Source organism: Triticum aestivum, chromosome 5B (assembly GCF_018294505.1).
Source record: "Triticum aestivum cultivar Chinese Spring chromosome 5B, IWGSC CS RefSeq v2.1, whole genome shotgun sequence".
Taxonomy (NCBI): Eukaryota; Viridiplantae; Streptophyta; class Magnoliopsida; order Poales; family Poaceae; genus Triticum; species Triticum aestivum.
This window is the reverse complement of record NC_057807.1, coordinates 691,889,812-691,907,270: the sequence shown is the minus strand read 5'-3', so window position 1 is coordinate 691,907,270 and position 17,459 is coordinate 691,889,812. Positions and strand designations below refer to the sequence as shown.

The 17,459-nt window shown below is 45.6% G+C and overlaps 1 protein-coding gene across 1 annotated transcript; it reads left to right on the top strand.

Annotated features, from left to right (window-relative positions):
- Positions 1-4,815: 4,815 nt before the first annotated feature.
- LOC123117724 (uncharacterized) lies at positions 4,816-7,491 on the top strand. The gene is made up of 2 exons (XM_044538424.1): positions 4,816-5,603; positions 7,224-7,491. Exons 1-2 carry the CDS (start codon positions 5,151-5,153, stop codon positions 7,236-7,238), a joined length of 468 nt encoding a protein of 155 aa, XP_044394359.1. The 5' UTR covers positions 4,816-5,150; the 3' UTR covers positions 7,239-7,491.
- Positions 7,492-17,459: the final 9,968 nt, after the last annotated feature.

Below are 17,459 nucleotides of genomic sequence, written 5' to 3'. Positions count from 1 at the left end.
AAGCATGATCTTGCTTGCATTGCCGCCTTTGCTACATGAAGCAATAGGGTAGGTTCAGTTTCACTGAATTTTTGAAACTATACATCATTTGCTGAATTTTTGCTCTACATCACTTGCTCTTTGTAAATTATTGCATATATCCAGTGACTGAATTTTTGAAACTATAGGTGAACCTCTTCAGGAAACGCAAAACAGTTAACTGAAACTATCTAAAATAGTTAAATCCACTTGATGCTTACCTAATGCAGGCCAACAGAATGAAATGAACTACGAATTTGTTCTCTGAAATACATGTAGGCCAACAGAGAGGATGTTCTTACAAGGGAGCAAGAAGCCTGCCGCCATGGCCCTAGGGTTTGCAGGTGAGGGGGTGGAGGAGAAGGGAGGAATCACCATGCATAGGTTGGGGAGGGAGGAAGGATGGAGAGGGAGGAAGGAGGAAGGAGGAGAGGTACCTGGGCAGGCGCGGCCGGTCGCCGGAGGGGTCAGGGTCGGGGTTGGGGTCGGGGTCGGCGGCGGCGGCGTCGTCGAAGGGATGCCTCAGTTGGCCGTGGGAAGGCCGGCGGCCGCGGTCGTCGTCCTGCACCCCGTGCCCGGACTGAGGAAGACGCCGGCGTTGAAGCTCCGGCAGCGGCTGGGCGTCGGGGGGCGACGGCGCGGGGGCAAAGTTAGGTCGAGTGGGGGGGGGATCTGGCGAGGGAGGGAGAGAGGCCAGAGGGGAATAGGTGGAGGGAAGCTTTCTAATGGCGCACCACACGCAGGTGCGCCATAAGTACGACTGTTCTAATGGCGCACCACCCCTCGGTGCGCCATTAGAATTTTGTTTTAACCTAGCCTAGTAGCCATATCTACAGCCCAACCCTATCTACAACAGAACCCACGCACTAGCCCGACTGGTCAGCACGTAGCACGCACACCAAGAGGTCCTGGGTTCGATTCCCAGGATCCCCAATATTTTGTTTATGCATTTTAAATGGTGTTTTTATATTTATTTGTGTTTAAATATGTTCAAACTTGTTTAAATCATAACAGTAATATTTTTTATGCATTTTAAATGCTGTTTTTTATATTTATTTGTGTTTAAATATGTTCAAACTTGTTTAAATTATAACAGTAATATTTTTTATAAAAATAGTAAAAAAAAATTAAAAAATATGTTCAAAAAGTGCGGGTGCGGGGGGCCGGGTGCTCCGGCGGTGGAGCGGGGGAGGGTTGCGATGGGTGGAGCTAGCGGGGGAGGGTGCGGGTGCGATCGAGATGGAGGGGGATCGAGATCGAGATGGAGGGGGAGTCGAGATCAAGTGTCCTCATGAATTCAAAAAGTGCCCATGAAATTTAAAAATATTCATGATATCAAAAGGTGCCCATGAAATACAATCGAGAAATGAAGACTACGATTTAAATACAATCGGTCTTAGCTAGCTATCTGTTCACAATCTTCTTGCCCTTCTTTTTCGCAAACGGAGTTCTTCTGTGGAACGGATGCCCTTTAGGTAGGGTGGTCCTGCTTCTTCTTGTGGTGTGTGCTGCTACTTCATCGTCGTCGTCATGTTCGATCTTCGGGTCGCCGTACTTGTCGAAGTCTTGCTCATTGGCTACTCCATCCATTCCGATGATCTTCCTTTTGCCTCTCCTCACGACAACACGACTGGGCTTTGGCGGGTCGGTAATGAAGAAGCATTGGTCCACTTGGGAAGCCAGTACCCATGGCTCATTTTTCGCGGTGACGTTTGCGCCCGCGGTCTTGGATTTGGCTTCGGGTATAACCATGGTGGTGAAATACCGGTCTTCTTTTATGACGTTTTTGGCCCATCTGACACGGAACATCGGGACCTTCTCTCCAGCGTAGCTCAGCTCCCAGATCTCCTCGATCCTTCCGTAGTATCTGTCCTTGTCGTTACCGGTGTAGGATTCCATCGTTACCCCGGAGTTCTGATAACCATCGCTCTTCATGTCCTTGTCCTCGGTGTAGAATGTGTAGCCGTTGATATCGTACGCCTCATAGGTCATTAGGTTGTGCTCGGCGCCCTGTGACAAGGCGAATATGAGTTGTTCTTCCGCGGAAGAATCCTCATGTAAAGGGTACGACAGAAGCTTGTGCTTGAACCAACGCGTGAAACATGAGTTGTGCTCTTTGAGTATATCTCCGTCCGTCCTCTGTTGGCCTCGGTCATTGTACGTCTTCTTAATAAAGGTTTTGTGCTCTACCACCCAAGGATCGACCACGTCTATGTGTTGTAGCGCGACTAGGTTTGCTCTTTCAAAGTCGGCGAGTCGACCCTCGAAGTCGACATGCATTTCGCGTCGACCCTCATGGTGACCCCATCCAGCGAGCCTGCCGAGGTGCCTATTGACGGGCAGACCAACGGGGTTCTCGATGCCTAGATAATTCGTGCAGTAGGAGATGCACTCTTCGGTCAGAAAGCCCCTGGTTATGCTTCCCTCTGGACGTGACATGTTGCGAACGTATCCTTTGATGACACCATTCATCCTTTCGAACGGCATCATGCTGTGCAGGAACGTCGGCCCGAGTTGGATGATATCCTCCACTATATGGACCAGCAGATGCACCATAACGTCGAAGAATGTGGGCGGGAAGTACATCTCAAGCTCGCATAGTATCACCACGATCTCTTCCTGTAGCCTTCTGAGTTGCCTCACGCCAATCGACTTCCGAGAGATGACGTCGAAAAAGTTGCATAGGCCAAATAGCGTTTCACGGACGTGCGCGTCCATGATAAATGATGCCGCACACCGGACATATGGTAGACTCCGCGTGCTCGTCCCGATAAATGATGCAATTGTTCATGCACACATGGTATTTCACGTGCGGTAAATCCAGAGGACACACGATTTTCTTCGCCTCCTCGAAACTGGTCGGGCACTTGTTCCCCTTGGGAAGACGTTCGTGCCAGAATGACATGTTCTCGTCGAAGCATGCGTCGGTCATTTTGTGTTTTACCTTCATCTCCAGAGCCATGGGTGTTACTTTCAGGCGGGTATCCTCGGGCCTGCATCCTTCATACAATGGAGTAACCGCGTCTATCTCCAGTTGATCCAGCTTGGCTTTCTCTCGGGCGGCAGCTCTTGCGTTATCCGTCCGCTTGAGAAGCAGCTCTTGAATATGAGGGTCCTGCACCCAGCCTCCATCGTCGTCTGCTCCGGCATCTTCATCTTCATGATCATTCCCTTCCTATTGATCTTCCTCATCATCATGTACGACACCTTCTACATGATGACTGTGTACAGCATCACCGTCGTGATCATGTCCTGGAGATTCTTCGTCTTCTCGCCCGCCCTCGCCGCGGTGGTACTTGTCCTGTTGCCCTTCCTCATTTCTTGCCCGGCCCCGGCCATGGACGACTTGATAGTCATCTTCATCACCTGGCCACCGATAGCCATCCATGAAACCACGCAAGAGCAGGTGGTCCCGCACCTGCCCGGAATCCGGGTCCGCAATAAGGCTCTTCAGCTTGCATCTTCGACATGGACATCTTATCTCCGTCTCGTTCTTTTGAAGCATCTCGGCCTTCGCGGAGCTCAAAAACCTATTCACGATGCCTTCAGTCATCGTGCGGGCCATGGTCGCCTGCGGGGTAGAGCAAAACGATATGTTAGAACCAAGAAAAAATTTGGCATGACCTTCCCTAAAAATAGGACCAAAAAGAATGCATAGTGCCAAAATTCTCGCCGAAACGGAAATGAATCAAAACATTCCGGCAAAATATTGGCAACTATCGCATATTTCAAATACCTGTACCTTCAAACACAAACATATATGCAACACCACAAACACATGCAACACCACAAACATACATAGATCTAGCTAGGCCACAAAAAGTGCATATGCACGTTGTTGGAGCGAGCTAGGGAGAAAAAAAAGTAGATCTATATCATGAAGATAGCTTTCCCTTACTTACCTATCAAAAAAAGGTAATTTCACCACTTAATTTTGTTGAATCTATGGTGGAAATGAGGTGAGGAGGAGGAGATGGCCGAAAGCTTGGAGAAGGAGGTGGATGGAATGAAGTGGGGAAAGTGAGTGGGTAGGTGTGGGCTGTCCAAAATATCTTGTTGGTCCCAGGTTACTAATGGCGCACTGTAGGAAAATGCGCCATTAGTAACCCTGGTTACTAATGGCGCATCAGCCTACGGTGCGCCATTAGTAGTTTTGCAAAAAAGTAAAAATAATAAGTATATATACTAATGGCGCATCTCCCAAGAGTGCGCCATTACTAGTTTAAACTAGTAATGGCGCACTGTGCCACGATGCGCCATTAGTAGTTTTGCAAAAAAAAGAATAAAACAAAATTTACAGTAATGGCGCACTGCCTGCTTGGTGCGCCATTAGTAGTTATAGATAGTAATGGCGCATTATGGACCCGATGCGCCATTAGTATGTATGGGAAAATGGAAAAAAAATAATTCATACTAGTGGCGCACCCTGTTTACGGTGCGCCATTAGTGTCTTCCACACTAATGGCGTATCACAAACAGGTGCGCCATTAGTATATAGTAGTGCCGCACTGCTTCGACGGTGCGCCATTAGAATCAATCCTATCTATAGCCCTTTTCCTAGTAGTGGATTGTGTATGATGATGGTTGTCCTACGGACTACAACCCTCCGGTTTATATAGACACTGGATAGGGTTAGGGTTACACAGAGTCGGTTACAATGGTAGGAGATCTTGAATATCCGCATCGCCTAGCTTGCCTTCGACGCCAAGGAAAGATCCTTCCGGACACGGGACGAAGTCTTCAATCTTGTATCTTCTAGTCCTGGAGTCCGGCGAAGGTATAGTCCGGCTATCCGAACACCCCCTAATCCAGGACTCCCTCACCGCCCCTCTCTCTCCTTTCTTCTCCACCCCGAGCCGCCGGCTGCTCTTCCACCTAGAGGAACGAAGACCCCCGGCCCCTTCCCTGTGTGCTCTGTCTTCTCTCCCACCTCCCATGATCTCCACCGTCCCACCTCCCACGATTCATTTGCAGGTTGAGGCTTCCGGAGGCTACATCCAGACAAGCAACTCCACGCCCAATCTCGCTCCCTCCCGGCGCTAACCCGTGCGTCGCCGACCGGGTCGAGGAAAGGACGTCGACCCACCGCACCGGCCGGATCCGCTGAGCCAGCGGCCGGATCCGCCGAGCCAATGGCCAGATCCGCCGAGCCAGTGGCTGGATCTCGATCTTCTAGTCCTTCCCGCCTTCTCCTTCGTCGACGGCAGGCAGCAGAAATGTGCAAGGCGCGCGCGACTGCTCCGGCCAGAGGAAGGCGCGAGGTACGACGCGACAGCGCGTGGTCGAGCCAGGCACGACACGGGCGGGCACCACCACACCGGGGCGTGACTACGGCAGCCAACATCGGCGCCCAAATCGCATCCACCGAACCCAGGCGCGGGATTCGGTGGGCGTGCGGTTTTGTGTTCAACAGGAGAGCGCACGCGAGAAAGAGCGCTGCTCGGGACGACCTACTCCTTCGTTGGCGTTTGGCAGCAGGTCGACATCATGGGCAACTACCAGGCCACCAGGGCAACCGCACCACGCCCTCCTACGTCGCCTTCACCGACACCAAGCGCGTCACCAGCAACGCCGCCAAGAACCAGGTCGCAATGAACCCCACAAACACCGTCTTCGGTATATGGATCCATCTGTAATTTCTTCAGTACGCGTCATCATTGTTCTTTTCATATGCACACGATATGATAGGTGGGGTTGGATCTATGGTTATTTGAATAGTATAATCATATGTATTTGTTGTCAAATCTATCATGCAGTCCCTTGTATCTGAGATTTATTACAGATTTATTATTAGTTCATATCTGCATGTCTATTCTCTGTTTTGAGATTTGTTTTGCTATGCTAGGTTCTCAAATTAGATACCTGAGAATTGATGGCTTGAAGTTGTGATGCTACCTTAGGATTGAATAATGATATACTATTAGATTGTGCTGCTTCAGATTGAACCTAGCTTTACTGTCGTATTAGATTCTGAAATTACCATAGGATCAGAATTATGCAATTGATTGATTCATATTTCGAATTGAATATTAGTTTTGCTGCATTATTAGATCCCACGTTTGGTACAGAAGGGATGACTTGAAGTAATGTCGAGAAACTACCTTAGGATTGAAATTATGCTACCTAATTTTGTATTCCTGTTCTGTGTTATCCTTCTGGAACAGTTGTAGTCCACTGTAGCTTACTGAATGTAGCTCTTCTTCTGAAGAAATAACATGCTTAGATTATACAGTATATCTCAGTGGAATTTTGGGATATTATGCTTTGTTTCTGTAAATCACACAATTGATTGTTGAACCATGCAACTAATAAATTTATATCATACCAGCTCATTGAAAGCTATTTCGGGAGCCATTTTCTTTCCAGATGAGAGTGACATAGTTTGAGATGAGCTTTTCTACACTTGGATATTTTGATTATGTATTCAGAGTAATCAAGGAGTACTGATCTATTCCCTTAAGTTAAGTCCAATTAGCTAAGATTAAGTTATATAATGTCACGCGAAATCCTGTTTCTTAAACATGTGCCTCTTTAGAAAATGTTTGTATTCATTATCAGTGCACGAATAGCCAGTAACGTGAAGAACAGAGAAACCTCTTAGTTGGTCTGTAGCTCTCTGCTTAAGGATGACATACGGATGCATTTAGTCCACTTGAATTATCTAGCTGGTATTTTTTTGCAAATACTAGCAGCTAACATGTAAGTGGTTTACCAGTTCAAACTGCATTTGTTCAGAATGGAGCAATTCCCACAATGGGCATGATTCTAACATCAGTTCAATAGAGTGATGTTTGACGTTGTTGTGCTAGTGATAGTAGATGCTCGTGGATTTAACCGTGCGGTAAAACATGGTTTGAAGCAAGCAGAATTTAGCATTTTCATTTTTCTGTTTTGCGCCCTGCCTTTTTTCTCCCCCCCCCCCCCCCCCCCCCCCCCCCCACACACACACAACAAAACTTTAAGCTGTGGTATATGTTTGACAAGCTGCATGCTTTTATGATCTCCCTTTTTATCTCATTCACAACAGTTCACTGGTCTATTTCATTAAAAGAAAATCCTTTGACAGTGCCACTCTTTTATACCAAGTGTATGTTGTATCTGAGTACAATTTCTACTATTTCAATGACTGGAAACTTGCTTGTTTTCTTCAAATACATTGCATGTGTCCAATATTTTCACTAACATCTCTTACCTTTGGTTTGAAGGTTCGCCGCGGTTGAGTATTCAAGATGGAGTGTGATTGAAATATCATCGACCCCCATTGGCATTTATCTTGGCGAGATGCTGGCCTCAAACATGTTTTCTACTGAGATTTCTATAATGTTTCATGTGATGTTTCTTTAATGTAGATATAGGCTCTGTTATGGTTGCGCATGTTTCTCGTGATGTTGTAATGGTTGTCTTAATGTGACCTTAATGATGCTTAATGTGTGATTGATGTACTGTTAATAAAGACTGGTTTTATTTTTTAAATCTGAATTGGTTCAAATGCTAATGGGCCGCCCAAAAATAGTTGGGCCAATGATAACACGTGACACAACTAAAATTCGTGCGCCAAAATCCTAATTGGCCCGATTACTAGAAGGCCTGGAACTGAAAGTGGGCTGGTAACTCAGGCTGCCACGTTAGATCCCTATCGGTTGCCATGTCAGATTATGACATGGCATGCAAAGTTAATGCCGTTACCTGCCAGTGATCGGTGACAGCCAAAGACCGTCATAGATTTGTGACGGCTCACTACTCCGTCATGGAATGTGTGGTGTTGAAATTATGACGCGATATACGTGACTGATTCCGAATCCATCAAGGATGCCCTTCGATGACAATTTTGTGCTCATGTGTGACGGTATGGATCTGTCATGGATTAACAGATTTCTTGTAGTGTAGATATCTTTTGTCTTTGGGTTGATTGATGATCTAGATTGGTACGAGTTGTATGTTTTACTTCGATGCTGTCCTATGGTGCCCTCCGTGTCGCGCAAGCGTGAGGGATTCCCACTGTAGGGTGTTGCAATACGTTCATGATTCGCTTATAGTGGGTTGGTGATTGACTGAAACACAAACCCGAGTAAGAGGGATTGTTGTGTATGGGAATAAAGAGGACTTGATGCTTTAATATTATGGTTGGGTTTTACCTTAATGATCTTTAGTAGTTGCGGATGCTTGCTAGAGTTCCAATCATAAGTGCATATGATCCAAGTAGAGAAAGTATGTTAGCTTATGCCTCTCCCTCATATGAAATTGCAATAGTGATTACCGGTCTTATTAACAATTGCCTAGGACAATTCCACATCCCGATCCACCATTATTCCACACTCGCTATTTATAATACTTAGTAGTATATTCTAACTTTATGATAACATCACCTACTTTTATATTTTAGCTCTACGATACCATGCAAAGTTATCCTCTTCATACCCACAACATAGTTTTATTTCTCGTTGCTAGTTGGTAGCAAACGTTCGGTGTACGTAGAGTCGTATCAGTGGCAGGTAGGGCTTGAGAGAATATTGATCTTACCTTTTGCTCCTTGTGGGTTCGACACTTCATACTTATCACTTTCACCTTTGGAAAGTGCTACAATGATTCCTTGCACTTGGGGATTATCACGTAGCAATTCTCTACAACCACAACAAAATGGATTGATGATGATAATGTGACATATGAAGGTCCTCATCCTAGTTTTCTTTGCTTATTGTGAAATAACTGTTATCATTGGCGGCACCTATAATTAAACAATAATCTGCTAACCCTATCTGGGGCTGCGTGAACCTAGCATTAAAGCAATAGAAGGACACGATCTTGTGTCCACCACGGGAAAGCCTAGGAGAATGGTAAAAGAGTCCACATATGTTGTGCCCTAATAATTTTGATCAAGTACGTCTTTGTTGAAGAAAGTACTATATATAATTCCAAAGTAGAAACACACTTGGTGCCTGACCTTCCTGTACAAATAAGCTGGCTACTCATTTTAGCACCAAGGACGAAAACTGCCAATTATATCTCTAAGGAAACATCACTAAACTGACATCCCTCTGACCAACGCCTTCCCCGATCATTCCTCTCTATTTTCTTGATGTTCTTCGTAACACACTTCCTCTCCATATCTGCACTCACTTTCTCAATCTCTCATACACAGGTAAAAAGATCGCATACCAATGTAGAATGAGGCATGATAGTTCATCACGACTTGCAATGGAACAATCTGGCCAATTTGATCTAAGTAAACATCGGTGCAACAAAATCATATGGACAGAGAAGTCGATCGATTCTCTAGTCCATCTTTTTTTTAACATTCATGCTTATTTTTTGGCTATGGATGTGACCAAAAAACATGGTAATTATGATTCTTTCATTATATTGATGATCTGTAGACAAAAAAGGCTGGTCAGAATTGGAACCAGGATCCAGAGGCAATGGATGGACGTTTTCCTGGTCAATGCATGCTTGCTCGCATGCATGCATGTATCAGACACACTACAACACGGTTAAGTATTAAAGGCATTTTCTACAAGGCGTTTTGAAAAATGCCTTAGATTGTGTTCCTTGGAGGCATTATTGAAAAGTGACTTCAAATGTCCCTAGTTTCCTAGGCGATCACAGAGAGTGCCTCCGATTATGCTCAATCAAAGGCATTCTGAAAGTCGCCTTCCGTCAGGTCTTGCACCACGCCTCACTACATGCACGCAATATATAACTCTACTTCCTGTAGCCAACCATATTACCAGGTACAGCTTGGTGGCTAATTGATTTACGAGTTATGCAGAGGTTGCCAGTTCGATCCACGGCGCTGTTGTATTATCGGTTCATTGTGCGATAAATTTTTTACTTCGTCAGATAACCTGTGCGGAAGATCTCATACTTTGTCCCATACTTCGATCCACGTCGCATACCAACTTGCTTTGTCCCATACTGCTTAGCGAGAAGAAATGTAGGCTGTTTAAAAGGGGAGCCCTCTGATAACCTGTGCGGAAGATCTCATAGATGAACTAAAAGACGTTGTGTTCCTACGTTAGTGGGTAGTAACATATATGTGATGTCATGCATCACTTCATTTATTACTTCATTTATTACTTCATTGATTTAGCATTGGGTAGTGACATATTATGTTACTCTATTTGTCTCTCCCCTCATTAACTACTTGACACATCATTATTTTTTCTTATGTGGCATCTATGTTACTACTTATGTTACTCCCACTATGACCAGCCTTAGGAGGCTTCAGGCAGAAGAATAAGAGATTTGCATCGGTGAAGTAACATACTCCCTCCCTTCCTAAATATAAGTCTTTTTAGACATTTCACTAGGTGACTACATACGGAGCAAAGTGAGTGAATTTAAACTCTAAAGTATGTCTATATACATCCGTATGTAGTTCCCTAGTGAAACCTCTAAAAAGACTTACATTTAGGAACGGAGGGAGTAATTAATACGAGGAGGTGGCCCAGCAGTAAAAAATACACACCAGAATCGAGTGTGACTGCTCTACTGTACAACGGGGCCCAGCGGCCCAGCCTGTGTGTGGCCGTTGCAGCTGACGAGTCGCTCTGAATATTTGCCCAGTTCAGTTTTGTTGGAGGCGTTCTGACCGTTCTGACCTTTCGAGGCACTTTCTAAAATCGCCATGTCGCCCACCGGAACGCCCGTGCTGGGCTCCATCCGACCAGGCGCAACAATTACGGCAGCTGCCCTGTCGCCCACCGGAAAACCCATGTTCGACTCCGTCCGGCCAGGCGCAACAATTACGGCAGCTGCCCTGTCGCCCACCGGAAAATCCATGTTCGACTCCGTCCGGCCAGGCGTAAATATCTCCGCCACCATCAGGAACAACTTTGGAGTTTCCCCTAGCATCGCATAAACGAAAAAAGATGACTCCATTATACCAAAGAAAGGCCTTAAGGCATGGACTAAAGAACGTTGACGTTAGTTTGGTAGTTTCCTGACTGTAAGCAGCCTGTGTCATTTGCTTACATTCTCCTGGAGCAATGGCTGGAGGGCCGATTCAGATCTGGAATGAGTGGGCGACCCAAATCCTCGACCTACTCAGCTTCGCGCTGCAGATTTTCCTCTTCCTCTTCGCTAGGACCCGTCGGCGTGGACCCTCTGCCGTGCTGAAGATCCTCCTCTGGTTGGCTTACCTCATGGCCGACTCCACTGCTGTCTACACCCTCGGCCATCTCTCCATCAGCGGTTCGCCGCGTGAGCAAAAGCTTGCGGTATTCTGGGCGCCCTTCCTCCTGGTGCATCTTGGTAGCCAGGAGCCCAGGACACCATCACCGCCTACACCCTTGAGGACAACAAGCTTTGGCCACGGCACCTGCTAAATCTCAGCGTCCAAGCCTTTGGGGTTGCTTATGTCCTCTATAAGCATATCGCCGAGATCCCCACCTTGTTGGGATTGGCTACCGGCTTGATGTTCGGCGTCGGTCTCGGCAAGTATGGGGAGAGGATATGGGCTCTCAAGTGTGCCACCCTCGACAGCATCCGGAGCTCCATCAGAAAACCTCAGGCCCTCCCTACTTACTCCGTTGAGCTTCCTCCCTGGGGACCAAGAAGGACAAAAGAGCGCGATGAAGAAGAGCTCCTTCTGTTTTCTCATGACATGCTTCCCCTTTGCAAGGGCGCTATGGCTGATTCCCCTGTGGCTTTGTTTAGGTTCGAAGTTGCAACTGGTTTTATCTTCCCCAAATTTTATATACGGAGTTGGAAATGGAAAACTACGCTCAGGGTGCTGGAGATGGAGTTGTCCCTAATGTATGACATCATCTACACCAAGGCAGCGGTGATCCACACTTGGTATGGCTACCTGTTCCTGACTTACAAGTCACTTTTGAGGTTTTCCATGCACGGCCGTTTGATTATTTTTTGATCGCTCAATCATCATCCCCCAAAGGTAGATTGGAAGGAGATCGAATAAGCAATTGATGGTGCGCGAGATAATTGATGACCACATGAACGGGGTGAAGGAGGATCTAATCTCTTTTTCCCCTAAGCTAGATTGGAAGGAGAAGGAATAATTGATGGAGGAGGATAAAATTGAGGGCCACGTGACCTGGTGAAGGAGGATGTCTATTTTTTTTAATTTAGGATCTCAATCTCTTTTTGGATCTCATCTCGTTTCCCCCAAAGCTAGATTGGAAGGAGAAGGAATAATTGATGGTGAGGGACAAAATTGATGGGCACGTGACGTGGTGAAGGAGGATCTCTATTTTTTTAATTTAGCATTTCAATCTATTTTTTATCTAGGAGGAGGTATATGTGAGGGATGACCACGTTATTGTATTATATAATGGCAATTGGGGGGGGGGGGTGTAATTTTTCCACTTAAATATAATCTAATGGCTATAGAATTTTAGTATATTAAATGAATGGTTGGATATTTTTATTTTTTGTTGTTGTATTTTTTAGCATTTCAATCTATTTTTTATCTAGGGGGAGGTATACGTGAGGGATGACCACATTATTCTATTATAATGGCAATGGGGGGTAATTTTCCACTTAAATCTAATCTAATGGCTATAGAATTTTAGTATATTTTGTGGTATTTTTTAGCATTTCAATCTAATTTTTATCTAGGGGGAGGTATACGTGAGGGATGACCACGTTATTCTATTATAATGGCAATGGGGGTAATTAATTTTTCCACTTAAATCTAATCTAATGGCTATAGAATTTTAGTATATTAAATGAATGGTTGGATATTTCTAATTTTTATGGTATTTTCTAGCTTATTTCTCTTTTTCTGGTTAACCCGTCAATTACTTTTTATATATAACAGAAGATTCCTATCTACATAAACATACGTACTCGTTGTCTTCGTTTATCAGTGAGTGATTGCTTATTTCACATCCTCCCATTCAACAGATCCATCCATGTAGTCATTAAACGACTCATCTTTGGAGTTCGATCTGCAGGTCCTTAATGCAAAATGGAATTACCCTGTCTATTCATCAAATAATTCTAGACAAACACAATGGAAGTATGTAAGCCGATAGACATACATATCTCGCTGATCTTCCTGTGACGGAGGATATTGCTGCCTTCGAAGCAACTGCGTGAATGTCATAGAAGGATCAAGCGAACTCCTCTCATGAATGGATCCGGGAGAACAATACGGATGGACATACCTGCAACTTTGCAGAAATCGAATCAACAGTAGGTAAATCGTACAATGGCTTTGTAATGCGTAAGTACTAACCTGGTCAAATTAATTCCCATGCTTATCTCCGGATCCATGGCGACGCTGCCACAAAATGTACTGCCCTCCCCCGCCGATGCCACCAGGAACAGAGTAATCCGCCAAGTGCCATGCGTGCCTTCAATGTTTTTTTTTGTATGATAATACGTGTCTCATTAATAAAATAAAAATTCAGTTACAAGCCACATAAACATCGATGTTACAGGACTGAAAAGATAGAATAATCCTATGCAAAAAACTAGCGCATGTCCCTCTCCACTAAGGAAAAGAAGACAAATCAACTCTTCACACGAGCTTACGGACCTCCAAAGTAGTTTGCTTGAAGCAAAACCATTGCCGTTGAAAGAATCAGACCGGAGCAACATGTCCCTGTACACGCCATCGAACTCCAGAACTGACACCCGCACGCGACTATGACGCCGGAGGAGGAAACCAGAACTCAGCATTCAACCGCAAACCCAGCACAAGATGCACCATCTTCCCATAACCGTCTGCGCGTACTCCTGGACGACAAACCTCCCTGCTCCACCATGATGTCGGAGATAATGCCGTAGCAACGGGGACAGAGCAGAAGGAGAGACACACCTGATGAAGTCACCGCCGCCGCCTCCCCGACACCATCCATGAATCCTGACGTCGCCGATATGAAGGGTCGGCAAACACACGATGTCATCAACTCTGAGACGCTGCCATGATGAGCACCGCCAGTGTGGGAGTGAAGTTAAGGTAGATTTATTCTCCCGAACGCCGCTCCCACCACCCCAACGACGCACCACGACCTACAAATCCAAACCCTAACTAAAGAGCGGAAAAACGGGGTCCCCCTCCCTCCTGCTGCCGGAGCAGCAGCCAGAGGGAGAGGGGGTCAACGTCCTGGCCGGTGGATATCGGTGGAAGAAGATCCACCTCTCTAGTCACCTTGTTGCGGCGGCGGCTAGGGCAGGGGAAAAACGCCTCGTGTCAATGGGGCGAGCACGTGCCTTCAATGTTGTGGCCTACAAAAGAGATGCAGCACCACCGCCCCAACTAACAATACTGTATTGAAATTAATGGTATGCAATATTGTACAGATGTACACATGGGTTGCGCGTTGGTACACAATGCGGCTCTTTTGTTCGTTCCCGTGGCAGGAAATCATGATCGTTCGTCAAAAGAAAGAAACAACAAGGTCGCAGCCTACGCCCAGGGAATCGGGATTGTCACGCTATAGTCACGTCGGCCAACGGCGACCGGGCGATCAAGCAAGGTATCTCATCCTCAATATCAGGTATTTGAAACTGATAGAGTGATAGTGATCCAGTGATCCAAAGGTATCTCTCCAACTTCATTGTTTGCCAAACCCAGCAGGAAACACATCATCGCATCATCGGACCGATCGGATTTCGGCTGCTGTTGTAGTGCCGTTGTTGCCTTCTTGTCCCCGTTCATGGCTTCCTCTCCCAAATTTCAGACTCACCGGATCGATCCGTGACTCCAAGTGCTCAGCGAGTCCTCCTTTGTGATTAACTTCATTTTCTACTCCTAATTCCTAATTTCCTAATTAACTTTTGGCAGGGATCATTGCTTCGTTCTTTGTCAGAGATCGGTTCTTACCTCCTCGGTTAAAGATCACACTCACGGTGTAGCATTTCAACCGCAGAGGACCCAAAACTAGGTGAGTTAGACCCAACACATTGACGCATGAACTTATTGATATATGCTACTATCCAATTGTATTTTATTCATCTTTTGTATCTTGTATTTCAATAATACAGACTTGAGTAATCAAGGGAAACCTCAGTCTAAGCGCAAGACATTATGTTATATACATTATAATTTTTTCTGTGACAGAATAGCTTATCTACATCCCAGTAATGCTGCATAGAAAATATAGTAATAGAGTATACAATATATAGTATTTTTTGTAAAAATGTAGTAAAATAAAAGCTTGCATAGTATCAAAATTATTTTCTGAATTACTACATTTTGTACATCATTTTACTAGAATTTTTATATAGCGTCACTAGAGCCAGCCGCACGCCCCCACACGGTAATTATCTTTCGGGTCCATGCGCCTCTTACCGCGGGTGATAAATCCATCGTAATGTGTGGACGGAATGTAGTAATGGATTTGGCCTTCACTGTGGGGCATAAGTCTTAACATAACTAGTGTAACACCCTAGTAATGAAATGATATCTAGTAACTAAAAATGTGCAGATGGTAATGTAATTACTACCTATCCGGCTGCCAGTAGCAATTTGCATTTAATGAGCCATGATAAAAATTACGATGTTATGTACATTAGTATGGTGACACCAAATGCTTATTCTAGTATCCATGAATATCAGATTTTTTAGCAAGGTCATTTAATATCAGATTAGTTACTTCATCTCAATAAACTTTCATCTCAATAAACTCACATCAACTGGAATGATTACTAGATCTTCTATACAATTACTCGGTAAAATTGCTAGAACTAACTCATTTTAATCCATGTTCCAGTTTCTTAATATATTAACCATTACTATATTGTACAGCCTTGATAATTTTTTTGGTTTGATGTATATATTCTGTGCATTACTATTGATTAAATGATTTTACTATTCCCAAGCAATTACTAGAACCGGCATCATTTTATTGTAGCATTACCATGTGCCCAAATTACTTTACATTGAAGGATGGAGTACTAGTGTGTGGCAGACAGTAATCTCAATTCTTGATTTGTGCCGGAATAAGGGAGATCCCAGATCGATCTGCATGCTGGCCGTCCGATATGCGGCTCCTCCCTGACGTGTCGTGATCCTGGCCGCTCGGAGGCTCCAGTTTTGAATCGTTCTCGCTCTCCTCTCGTTCGCCCCTCTCATCTACAGGTGGGCCTAGATATGGCGTCGCGGGGGGCTCTCCTCTGTGTGGGTGAGCGTTTGGGTGCCGGCGGTTTCTGCGTCGGGGCGAGGGAGCCACGGGGGCCGCCTCGTCAATGTGCCCAGCCGTCGTTCGTTACCGGGTATGCGCTGTGGCCTGCCGGGGGAGCTGCCCGGTTGTGATTCGTTCGCGCGGCCTGGAACTATTCGGTGGCGTGAAGGGTGGTGGGTGGGTGGGAGGGTGGCCTGCCTTATCCTGCGTAGCCGCCTGCCTCTTCTCCTCCCCTCTTCCTTTGATTTCGTTCTGGTGCTCTTTCCTCTCCGCTGTCCTGCTTTCTGATCCGAGATTCGTCCCTAGGGTTGGTCGCCGATGGTCTCTGATGGCGCCGCGTCGCGGTGATGCCGGTGAAGGTGGTTCTCTTCTCCTCGTCGCTTCATTCCCCTTTTTCGGCGTTCGATTTGTCATGGCTGACCAGTTTTGGATCTTGGCTGCCTATTGCTTGCAGATCCATTGCTCTTCTCGTCGTTGGGCCAGATCCGTTGCACCACTCGTTGATCCCTGGGCGATCTTCCTTTTGACCCGATTTCTGTTGTCTGCTTGAGCCGAGGTCTGGTTGTGACATTTCTGTGGGCTGGTCCTTCCTTTTTAGCTGCTCCTGCTTGACCTCCCCACTTGTTCGTCGCTGGGTCCGTGCTAGTATTCGTGTCTTGCTCCAGGGATCTGCAGGTCGACTCCTCTTTTTCCTTTTCTTCATTTTTAGGTTTCTTTTCGTATCAAGGTTGGTGTATCTAGGTATTGTGTGTGTGCCCTTCGTGTGAGTGTGCACGGTGGCAAATAAGTGCATTTCTTTCTTCTTTTCTTATGTAGGTGGAGACAGAGAGTGGTGTTCCCTGGTTGGCTTCTAGTGGTTCTCAATTCTGCCTTGTTTGTTTGCTTGTGGGTGACAGGGGTGTGCTTTTTGCTACTTGTCCCCGTTCATGGCTTCCTCTCCCAAATTTCAGACTCACCGGATCGATCCGTGACTCCAAGTGCTCAGCGAGTCCTCCTTTTTGATTAACTTCGTTTTCTACTCCTAATTCCTAATTTCCTAATTAACTTTTGGCAGGGATCATTGCTTCGTTCTTTGTCAGAGATCGGTTCTTACCTCCTCGGTTAAAGATCACACTCACGGTGTAGCATTTCAACCGCAGAGGACCCAAAACTAGGTGAGTTAGACCCAACACATTGACGCATGAACTTATTGATATATGCTACTATCCAATTGTATTTTATTCATCTTTTGTATCTTGTATTTCGATAATACAGACTTGAGTAATCAAGGGAAACCTCAGTCTAAGCGCAAGACATTATGTTATATACATTATAATTTTTTTCTGTGACAGAATAGCTTATCTACATCCC

Bases quoted from the DNA above. Each gene is read 5' to 3' on its own strand.
- LOC123117724 (XM_044538424.1), top strand. From the start codon at position 5,151: ATGGCCAGATCCGCCGAGCCAGTGGCTGGATCTCGATCTTCTAGTCCT.